Genomic DNA, 12,072 nt, shown 5'->3' on the forward strand with positions numbered 1-12,072 from the left:
TGGAAGGGGAGCAATTAGGCACCAATCAGGCTGGCAGGGGAGTGGTTGAGGGTGATCAGGCTGGCAGACAGGTGAGCAGTTGGGCGTCAGCAGTCCTGGATTGTGAGAGGGATGTCCAACTGCCCGTTTAGACCCAATCCCAATAGGATCGAGGAGTCCCAGATTGGAGAGGGACAAGCCCCCTCGTGCATGAATTTCATGCACCAGGCCTCTAGTATTAAATATTATAGGAGATAAACTGGAATATAAAGAGTAATCTATATACAATAATTAAAAAATGATTAAGAGGTGAGAAAAGTAAAAACTGCAAATGTTGTAGTACAGATAAAGTTGGGATTAAAATATACTTCCAAATAAGGATAGATAGTATTTCAATAATATAAATATTTCTATGAGTCTCACAATCTATAAATGTTCACACATTTATTATCTTATCAATAGCAGCAAAAACTAACTTTAAAGGAGAGTGAATTTCAAGATAGCTTGACATTGCCACCCACCCCGCCCCCCCCAAAAAAAATCCCCACAAAAATCTGTTTGTTAAGATATAAAGTTATATCTAATGTCACCATGTTACTGAAAACAGTTCTCACGAAACCAGGCTGCCTTGTTTGACTTTACCTCAGCAGCTCCAAAATGAACGTTGATGACTATCTGACACGTAAATGTGAAAATCTGCAACCAATCCTATTTTACAGAACACAAGCCTTCAGCATTTGGGGCACCTAATTATTTTGATGATAGGTGAGTTTCAGCCTTGATCATATGGCTTTCAGCTATAAATCTGTTTCATAGGAGAGTATTTCACACCATGCAATGAATCTTAGAAACCATGTCATATACACATGGTATCAGTTAAATAGCAGGTTCAAAAAATAGTGTAAGACATTCAAAATAAAATTGGTGATGTGCATAGCTATAGAATTTTACTTTTTTCCCTCTAAAGAATTACCACATTTAAAAAAAGATGAACTGAATTATTTTATTCTCTTTGGGGATTAATCTAAAATTGTTTCCTTTCAGTGTCACTTAAATTATAGCCATTCTTAAAACTTCCCCCACACTTTTTCTTCATTTGGGAATAAAGCTTAAATATGGACCTGTACAAATAATTTTACATTCCTTCTGCCAGTAAAGGCTGGTTCCAAACTATAATAAACAGATTTTCTAGACCAGAACCCCTGAAATCCAGTCTTGCTTTACTGCTTTTGCTATTCAGAGTTTTTACACACCATTTCAAGGCAAAAATTCTTCTGCCAATAATATGTATCTAGAAAAAAAAATCCAAGTTTAAGCTAAAATGATCTCTGTAGAAAGTTTCTGCTTTTTGCACATGATCATAGCAGGATTTTAAGGCCAATGCTCAGCCAATAAATTCTTAAAAGCCACTTTATTTTCCTTCAAAAAGAAGGCCTCTCTCCCCCAAAAATATTTAGGACAATAGGCTTTGGGAGTTATTATTTAAAAAAAATTAGCACTATTTTACCATTGAAGCAGATCGACTGCTTGTAACAAGGCTTGATCCACCAAAGTTTGAATTGAGGCTTCCAATTGGTGCATTGTGGGATGGTCCCAATAAACTGTGTATATCACTGTGACCAGCAGGCAAATTGGTGGAAGGTCCCACAGCATGGTTCCGCAGCACGTGGATAGCATCATCCAGTCTGTCTAAACGATCCTCCATTCGAGATTGCTGGAGTGATTGAAAAAGGACATGGAGGTTACCACTGGCAACTAATAAATTCATTAAAACTTCTATGTTTCCTACTTGGGGATATATGGAAGACAGCAAGTGAAACCTGCACTACAAATCAATAATCAAAGAAAGTAGACTATGCTAAATTAACAAAGCTTCAGAAACAAATCACTGCTTCCTAAAATCAATTTACCAATCTACCATGAAGTTACTTCTTTAATTTTTATAAAAGATGAATGCTACTGTACTACTGTCTGATAATTATAGCTGATAAAAAAGATAACGGGTACTTTAATGCTGATCTTTTAAATGAAGGCAATTTGGGGACACATTCTCCAATCCATCGTTTCAGTTGTGATTTTAAGTGAATAAAGCATACCTATCTGAAATAGTAAACACATCCAAATATTCTCTTTTACAAAACTGAGGAAATAATAGACTGTCTGTGGATACATACATGCCCATACACAAATATATTAGAATTTTTAAAATCAAAAGCACATGCTAGTAGAGCTCTTTTAAAAAGAATCATTCTCAACAACATAAGCAAACAAAAGTCTATTCTTACATACTGTTACAAAAACTGAAATGGTCATTGTTTGGTTTTAAAAGACTTTGGCGTCTGTACAGGCTTGAAGATTTTAAATGGATAATAGGAATTATAATGAACTGAAACAGAAAAAAAGGCACCATCTAAAAGAAATAGTACCTCACAGACATCCTTTAAGAAGGACATTGCATCTTGCAAATGCTCGTGAAGTTGCTGCTCAACTCGATTTTTCTGGCAAAGTCAAGACAGAACAGGAGGCAAAGCACAGGTTAAGATTAACTCCAAAAGAGATGAGGAAATAGCTGATGTGCATGTCAGCATAACATGTTAGTAAAGTTAACGCGGAGACCTGTGAGATCTACTTGTATTAAGGTATGAGAAGGCTGGAATTTAATAGCAAAGTTATAAGGTTAGCATCTAAATAGCACAAATGCTTATATGTGATTCAAAATATTCGAGAAGACTTTCCTTTAAAGTATTCTATTAGTCACAGAAAAAAAACTTTTCTATTTGCATTCCATCAAGTCATCCTTATTTTGTTTTTATAATATTTTGTAATTCTGTAGTAAGCAAAGAAAAGCAACAGTAGTTAACATTCAACCACAAATTCTTCACGCTAAATACCTAGACAGGCTCCTTTATTCTACTGCTTTGTTTGTTAAATAACATTTTTACTTGTACAATTCATACAAGACATTATTTTCTTTTAGAAAGAAAACATGGGAAATAATAATCTTCATGACAAAAATAATGGCTATTACATTTTTAATTTTTAATGGAAATGTACTAAATTATATATACATCATATAAGAAAGCATTAAATACAACTATTTTCCATTGCTGGACTAATTTTCTTGCTTTTACTTGGTCTGTGTTGTTTTTTTCTTTGTAAAGTTTCCTCTTATCCATAAATGAAAAAGTATAGAAGAATTAAGCCCTATATTTTTCAAAGAAACAAAAATGCCATTACACTATTTTAACACCAGCTGTTCTTAGACCAGAAGCCTAATGTCTCAAAGAACAGATGGCAAAGGCACACCCAATGTATCTTATATTCTTCAATTAAATCAGGCCATTTGTTAGCAAAGAATTTGTGTGTAATGCTATCCTACTGTTTTTTTCCCCCATTGTTACTCAAGATTTACTAAAAAAAAAAAAAAAAAAAGAACTGCATACTATCAGATAAAAGCGACCTGTATGTTTCTAAGAGGCTCTTACCAGGGAGTGGAGTGAGTTTTCATAGCTCGGAGATGAAGGAGCTTGCCCTCCAGGTCTAGGCCACTGACTAGTACCTGTTAAAACAAAATCCCAAAGTACCCACACTTTAGTTAGCTCCAGTATTCTTAATAATGTTCTCTAGGGGGTAAATATAAATTTATATGAAAATTTTTGTTCAGCCTTCAGCACAGTATTGGCTTCTTGTAAGCCCAAGACATTAAAAAAAACCTTTTTCATTGTTAATACAACAGTGAAGGGAGGTGAGAAAACAACGACAAAAAAACCCAACACTAGTACTTTAAAACGTAACTACTTTTATGTTTGCATATTCTTCAGATTGTCACTATGCAAACATATCTTCATAAAATGTACTTAAAGTATACACAATTTAAAATTTTGTCCCTGCCATGGTTTTACATAGTCTTTAAAATAATGCTATTAATGAATGATTACATTAATATTTATCTTATTCTCTAGATCATAATTTGCTTACCCACCATTATCTCACTGCTGGACATTTTGGTTGCTTTCAATAGGCAATTATGAATAGTAAATGAACATTATTATATTACAAATAGTAAAAGAGGAAATGTCTTGAAGATAAGTAGCATTCTAAATTAAAAGGTACAAACATATTTATGATTTAGTCATGCACAAATGCACCAATTTCAAATGATGGCAAATGTACTTAGGATTATCGGTTAAAAACTTCCCCAGCACGATTTATACTAAAAGCTCATTATTTAATTTGGAAATATAGTAATTTTTTCTTAAATTTTGTTTATTCTTTAACTTTAGAAAAGTACCAATATAATAAAAACAGAAGATAGGAAATAAGAAATGATACAAGTTTCAAGTAGAAAGAATAAAAAGGGGAAAACATCTTAAGAAAAAATAAAGCGATTAATTCATCCATAGGTTGGGGGAAATGCAATTTTAAAAAAATATGTATTTTTATTGATTTCAGAGAGGAAGGAAGAGGGAGAGAGAGAGAGACGAAATATCCATGATAAGAGTGAATCATGGATTGGCTGCCTCCTGCAAGTCCCCCATTGGGGATGGAACCCACAACTTAGGCATGTGCCCTTGACTGGAATCGAACCTGAGACCTTTCAGTTCGCAGGCCGACGTCTACCCATTGAGCCAAACTGGCTAGGGGGAGAATACAGTTTTAATGGTCTTACCGAACAGCTTTAAAAGGAAAAAGAATAACTGATCAAAAATCTTAACTATTTCATGATTGTGCATTTGAAAACAAGTTATTTATAGAAAACAACAGACGATTCTATTAAATATATTTTACCGGTTCTTTTTTTATTTTTTTTATTTTATATTTTATTGATTTTTTACAGAGAGGAAGAGAGAGGGACAGAGAGCTAGAAACATCGATGAGAGAGAATCATCGACCAGCTGCCTCCTACACACCCCCTACTGGGGATGTGCCCACAACCAAGGTACATGTCCTTGACCAGAATCGAACCCGGGACCCTTCAGTCCGCAGGCCAACGCTCTATCCACTGAGCCAATCCGGTTTCGGCTTACCGGTTCTTAATAAAAGCTTTAGTGACAACCCAAATTACATAAGAAATCTGAAGTTGGCAAAGTTAAAGGTTTGCTTAATTTATGTCATTTATTGCTAACTTATAATAATTTTAAACTATTTTCTACCAGAGCTTGCTGTTGCAGGTTTATTTGCCATATTTAGGAAACTAAAAGCATATGTATATTTCACGTTAGCTGAGTAACCTAGTAATTGCATTACCATTGACCATATATGCTTTGCAAGTGGAAAAGTTGCATAAATACATTCTTAATAACTAATTATATGTATACTGTTGTGATCATAAAGAAAAATTTTAAATTCTAAAATTTTAAGAAAAAGTATGTTTTATATACTTCATCAGCTAATAGATATTGTTTCTTTACTTGTAAAAGCAAATTCCAAATTATTTTGAGGACCAATAATTGTTTCCTGCTGGACATACAAATGTAATCATAATCCAACTATATAAATAAGGACAGTTTAAAATTGCTCACTGCCTTAGCCAGTTTGGCTCAGTGGATAGAATGTTGGCCTGCAGACTAAAGGGTCCCAGGTTTGATTCCGGTCAAGGGCACATGCCCAGATTGTGGGTTTGATCTTCAGTGGGGGGCATGCAGGAGGCAGCCGATCAATGATTCTCTCTCATCACTTATGCTTCTCTCTCCCCCTCTCCCTTTCTCTCTGAAATCAATAAAAATGTATTAACAAATAAATAAATAAAGTTGCTCATTAAAACAGAAGCTTGTAGACTAATTTTATAATTAACAAGTAGAATTTAGCAACCAGTAAACCCAGTAACTGACTATATGAACAATTCACATAAAAACAAGTAAACAAAACTTTATTACCGACGAAGAACTGGTGGGAAATTATGAATTTTTATGTAAATAAGAGGTTAATCATAATCTATTTTGGAAAAGAATCCTAAATTATTTAAAAATAGTTTCCCTAATGTTTATAGTATTTTATTTTCAATCATTTTGCTCCATCTTTCCCAACCCCCTTGGGTGATCAGTCTGTTATAGGAGCCTGATCATCACATTTCTTAATTTGTGCGGAATATTAATTCAAGTTTTATGTTTAAACACCTCAGAATTGTTAGAACACATCTATTTTACAAAACATGCAATTTTTCTGTTTCATTACTAGCTTAGTGTTCAACAATAAGATGTGTGCACTAAATTTACTCAGGTAAGAAATCATTATAGGAAAAAACTATGCTAAGGTCTACCTCCAAACTGTAATTTGTTAAATTAGAAAAGTATACGTCTACTCAAACCTATTTTGTTTTTATTAAAGATAGGGCTGTCTACTGTGAAATACCTAGTTAAAACAAATACATGATTAAATCACCGTTATCTGTCTGCACTCCATACAAATGCAAAGTTAAATTTCATAGTCAGAGCTCCTTGAACCCACTTGGTCATTTCAAAACTTCATGCTATAGGTAACAAAGGGGATGGCTGGAGAGTTAGAGTTAGTTCAACAGAAAATAAGTTATATGGGTGACCACGACAACAGCATCAAATTATTCTGCTAGAAAATCAGGGAAGACTGTCTTTGATCACTAAATCTAAAATTCATTCAATGTTTCTGATCTGTTCTTTCTTTTGCCTAAATAAAATTGGTTAATAAATTTAAAGGATAATATTATTTTGTGTGGCTGAGAGAAAATCTTAGAACCATTTACCATGCATTTTCTTATTCTGTTATTTGTTTCCCTTTGTAATCTCACCCTACACTTAAACATTCATAAGATTCCCCTATGTTTGGGAAAGGTTGGCTAATCTTTAAGGTAGCATTTAGTGCTCTGTGTTCCACAATCTGGCCCCGGCCAATCTTTCCATCTTACTTCTTCACACATCCACACATGTAGAGTTCATAATCAGTATTCTCAATGGTTCTGGAGGAACAGGTCACATACTTTGTTACATCTGCATCTTTGCTATGCTTTTCCCTATATAACCAGAAACTTCTATTCACCCCCTTTTAAAATACTACTCTCTTATGAACTTTATGAGTACTCTACTTTAGACAAATATCTTATTGATTAAACTAATCAAAACTAAGAAATTCTTTCTTTCTTCTCTTCTTCTCTTTATTTTCATTGTGAATGTTCTGAAGATTGCCACTGAATACTGAAATTATTAAACTTTTATTCACTTATATTCAAGAAGCAGATACAGTCAAAACATGGTTTTGCTTGTCTGCTTTCTCAGTTCCCTTAATAAACAAATTCTCTTAACTCAAATACTAATATCTTCCCAAATGACAACTGTTATAGATACAGCTACTCTTCTATCTTGCTGCCAGAGTCGTTTTTGTTCAGAAGGGGTGTGTGTGTGTGTGTGTGTGTGTGTGTGTGTGTGTCCTTTCCTAGTGTGAGCTGGGGAAGAGTAATTGTATCTTTGCCTCTTGGGATAAAACTGATGTCTAAGATAAACATGTTGGTTTATGTCTGTTGAGAGCAATTGTGTTCAACACTGGCCAATGAATCATGAGGGGAAATCTGTTGAAGAGATTTATAGAGAAGGATTCTTAAAGACAAAAAAAAAGATGGTTCTTTTTTTCCTATTGGACACTGTTATGTCCACATGTGGGACCTTGAACTGCTATCATGCCTCAAGTCTGAGGAAGAAATTGCAAAGAAGGATATAATAGTCCAAGAACTTGCTCTGTATGAGCTTCTTGTCATACAAGATCCCCAATCCCCTTACTATTTCAGCTAGCTGAGACAAGAGTTTCTCTTTCTTTCAGCCTAAAGCTTCATAAATGATACAATATCATAATCTCAGGAGTTTCCTCATAAGCATTCTCTCAGTAAAAATGTGTGTCATTGGCCTGAAAAGTTCCCAAGGAAAATGAGCAGGATTTAACACATTAAGTACCCTGTCAGTCACCGGTGACTGACACTATACTTTCTGTCCAGAAGACAAAATGGAGGCACTTCACGTGGTAAGCAAGAATGATGATTTCCTCAGAAGCTGCCTCCGTGGCTCTGCACCTGTTTATCTATCCTTACAAGCCTGTGCTCAGTCTGGCTGATGAGGCATAAGGGGTAGGGCAAGCACACAGTGGGTAGAATTTTTTTACTCTAGAAAACAGGCCACTTGCCATACAGGATACATAATTTCCACATTATGGAGGAGTGTTGCTTTGCGCCATCTTTTTCATTTTCCCTTCAATTATAAATACTTTATCACATAGTACTACTTCCCTTTTTCACTCCTCCCTCTTCATCTCTGCAAACTGTGTGTGTGTGTGTGTGTGGTGTGATAAAAAGGAATCACTAGATACAGGAAATGGGAGATACACACCTGCATAAAATCAGTTGTCAGTTTGCCCTTTAAAAGTATTTTTCTTTGATTAGAATACTAATTTAAAAGTCTATTTAACAGCTTCATTACACAATTCAACAGTCCATAGATTTTCATTAATCAGCTGAATTAAGGGGAAAAGAGGACTCCACCCATTAAACATAATCTAAAGATGGAGGAAGAAATGTGAGATTCGATTTTGGTCTGTCGTTTTTTTTAAAAAAATGTCAAAGTCTCTCATTTTCCATTTTACTGATGTTACTTCATAGATGCTGAGCTCCTCTGTTGCCTGCTTTCTATCCAGTGTTAATGAAAACCAAAGGACACTTTTATAGCTATCTTACTGGGCAGTGGAGCAGAGGCAGTGGAAACATGTAGTAAAGGGCTAATGTAGCACCTCAGATGAGAAAATGAAACAGGCCCTGGCAGAAATGATATCAATAATTTCAGTAAAACTCTGCCAAGAGGGTGAGTAGGGTTGAAGTTACATCATTCTTCCGGTAATTTCAGCTTTCTGTTAAACAACAACTTTAAATCAATGGGTCTTTCATAGTCCAGTCTATGTGGGGAACAGCTGTTCAACTTTTACTAGACAGCTGAAGCCATGGTGTCTGAGAAAGTGGCAGAGCCTGCTAATAGCTGAAAGCAGCTGCCAGCAGTTCATCATCTCCACATTGGAATGCTCAGAGCAGGATCACTGGCTAACACACACAGCACAGGTGATAGCCAGGGCCTGGATACACCAGAGCCCTGATTTTCAGAAATCCTGCACAATGCAAAAAAGGTTTTAACAAAACCATACAAACTTAACTAATGGCTTGAACAGAAAGAGAATACTTTCTGAGGTTAACTATTAGAGGAATATGGCAATTTTTATCCATTTGCCTGACTAGCCTAATATCTTTCCTCAGAACTAATACCTTTCTTTTTCAGCATATTTTTTCTCCAAATACTGGTAGAAAATAAAATTTAAGTTTTAAAATTATAGCTTAACAGATATTAAGCATTTCCCTATAATTTTATTTATTCCTAATAAACCTAGAAATTTCTATTTACAATAACATTTGTATTGCAACAAATTTATACTGTAGGAAGGACATGTTTGAAACTTGTTAAAGCTAATGTGAAAAAAAGGGAACACATAAAGCAAAGCTGAGCCACTTATTTAACTCCACTAACAATATTTATCTGCATCCACAAAGAGTTCTTTTCCTTAGCAAAAAAACCCAACATTTCCCCCGGGAATTTATTTACATATCCTATCTAGTAAAAGAGCAATATGAAAACTATTACTCTGTTACACCTACTAGCCACGCCCACCAGCCAATCAGGATCAAGTATGCAAATTAACCCAACCAAGATGGCTGCGGCCAGAGAGAGCAGGAAGGAGGCTGGGGTTTCTCTGGCGATGGAGGAAGCCAAGCTTTCCGCACACCCTGGCTGGCTCAGGCCTCCACTCCAGGCTACAAAGTTTCAATTATAGAAGACAAACAAATCCCAACAGAAATGACTGCCGCCACAGAGCGAACAGAAGGCTTGGCTCTGCTCCAGGCTACAAAGTTTCAACTGTAGAAGATAAATAAATCCCAGATACCAGGGCTTCCGCTTGGGTTGCTGGGGGGCATGGCTGGCCTGTAAACCACCACAGGCCCCTCGTCCAGGCCACCTCACACCCCAAGGTAACTACCACCCTGATCCGGAACACCCTTCAGGACAAATTTGCTGGCCCCCACTCATGCGCCAGGCCTCTATCCTATCTAATAAAAGAGTAATATGCAGACTGATCACTCCAACACACAAGATGACTGCCCCCATGTGGTCAAGGATCCTGCCCCCATGTGGACACAAGATGGCCAGCAAGAGAGGGCAGTTGGGAGTGACCAGACCAGCAGGGGAGGGCAGTTAGGGGTGACCAGGCCAGTAGAGGAGAGAAGTTGGGGGTGACCAGGCCAGTAGAGGAGAGAAGTTGGGGGTGACCAGGCAGGTAGGGAAGGGCAATTGGGGGGGGGGGGGAGAACCAAGCCTGGAGGGGAGAGTAGTTGGGGGTGACCAGGCCTGCAGGGGAGGGTAGTTAGGGTGACCAGGCCTGCAGGGGAGACAGTTAGGGGCAAATGGGCTGGCAGCGGAGTAGTTAGGCATCAATCAGGTTGGCAGGGGAGTGATTAGGGGGTGACCAGGTTGGCAGGCAGAAGCGATTAGGGGCAATCAGGAAGGCAGGCAGGCGAGCAAGCAGTTGGGAACCAGCAGTCCTGGATTGTGAGAGGGATGCCTGACTGCCGGTGGGATCGGGCCTAAATGAGCAGACAGACATCTCTCGAGGGGTCCCAGGTTGGAGAGGGTGCAGGCTGGGCTGAGAGAGACACCCTCCCCCCTGCACAAATTTCGTGCACTAGGTCTCTAGTATACGAAATAATAACTTATTGAGCCTAAAAATAAAGACAAACTATCTAGCAAAACCAATTGTTCATTTTTTGAGTCCCACACGTGGTACAGGGAAATGAAGCAAACAAGGAAGAAGTTACACGTACTTCTAAATAGATTACTTTATTTTCTATGGTATCTTATGAAAACTTTTGATTTATTTCCTTCTCCATATTTTGCCTTCATCCAATTGCCTAGCCATATTTTTTATGTTGTTAAAACAATTATCCTTAGAAATTACAAATTATTTTAAGAATGAGAGGAGATATGAAAAATCCAAGAGTGGCAAATATTTTAATAGTTTCAAAAAATGAACCCAAGAGGAAAGCTCTCTGTTCACAAGCTTTCTCAAAATTTACATTTTCATGAATTTTAACTGGACTTTATTAAAAACTTAGTTTAAAATATTTCCAAGTAGCCCCTACATGTTATTAAGTAGTTAGATAAAATAAAAGCCTACCTGTGAGAGGTGAAGGTGATCCAACTGGTGTTGATGGATTTGATGGAAAACTACTGCTGGTATGGTCAGGAGAATAAATCTAACCAGAAAACAAAAGATATACACATAGAATTATGTGACAAAGCAAAAATATAAATGCATTTGTATGGATTTTTTATGTACTCTTATTTTTATTTTTTAATATATTTTATTGATTTTTTTTTTTTTTTTTTTTTTTTTTTTTACAGAGAGGAAGGGAGAGAGATAGAGAGTCAGAAACATCAATGAGAGAGAAACATCTATCAGCTGCCTCCTGCACATTCCCTACTGGGGATGTGCCCATAACCAAGGTACATGCCCTTGACCGGAATAAAACCTGGGACCTTTGAGTCTGCAGGCCGATGCTCTATCCACTGAGCCAAACCAGTTTCGGCTATTTATGTACTTTTAAATATATTTTTACTGATTTCAGAGAGGAAGGGAGAGAGAGATAAAAACATCAATGATGATAGGGAATCACTGATTAGCTGCCTCCTGCATGCCCCCTACTGGGGATCCAGCACACAACGCAGGCATGTGCCCTTGACTAGAATCGAACCTGGGACCCTTCAGTCCACAGGCCGATGCTCTATTCACTGAGCCAAACCAGCTGGGGCTGCATGGATTTGTTTTTATAATCTAAGTTGACTACCCCCAAGACTCAGAATGAAAAACTGTTTCATTCATTTTAGGACCATTTCATTACTTAAATGCTATAAAAGCCCCGGTTTTAAAATTAGGATTAAAAAGTATCATCTATAATAAAAAAGCCTAATATGCTAATTAGACTGGCCATCCTTCCGGAAGACCTTCTGGATGAAGCTGAAGCAGCAGGGGCTGAGGCAGAGG

The 12,072-nt window shown here is 36.9% G+C and overlaps 3 protein-coding genes across 9 annotated transcripts in view; 1 reads left to right on the forward strand and 2 right to left on the reverse strand.

Annotated features, from left to right (window-relative positions):
* CGNL1 (cingulin like 1) overlaps window positions 1-12,072 on the reverse strand; it is a 526,252-nt gene that overhangs the window by 240,430 nt on the left and 273,750 nt on the right. The gene's annotated exons all lie outside the window — the stretch shown is intronic.
* The window catches only part of LOC311619811 (histone-lysine N-methyltransferase SETMAR-like), a 136,466-nt gene that overhangs the window by 70,618 nt on the left and 53,776 nt on the right, over window positions 1-12,072 (forward strand). The gene's annotated exons all lie outside the window — the stretch shown is intronic.
* TCF12 (transcription factor 12) overlaps window positions 1-12,072 on the reverse strand; it is a 310,815-nt gene that overhangs the window by 25,033 nt on the left and 273,710 nt on the right. For 4 of the 7 annotated variants that reach the window (XM_084877299.1, XM_084877300.1, XM_084877302.1 and 1 more), the window contains 4 exons: window positions 11,206-11,284; window positions 3,465-3,538; window positions 2,406-2,477; window positions 1,487-1,693 (listed from right to left, as the gene is read on the reverse strand). In XM_084877299.1, coding sequence (XP_084733425.1) covers window positions 1,487-1,693; window positions 2,406-2,477; window positions 3,465-3,538; window positions 11,206-11,284 — 432 coding nt within the window. The remainder of the gene's footprint in view (window positions 1-1,486; window positions 1,694-2,405; window positions 2,478-3,464; window positions 3,539-11,205; window positions 11,285-12,072) is intronic. The other 3 variants (XM_084877301.1, XM_084877303.1, XM_084877305.1) reach the window with 1 other exon arrangement.

This window comes from Pipistrellus hanaki (genome assembly GCF_964339955.1).
Source record: "Pipistrellus hanaki genome assembly, chromosome: 1".
NCBI lineage: Eukaryota > Metazoa > Chordata > Mammalia > Chiroptera > Vespertilionidae > Pipistrellus > Pipistrellus hanaki.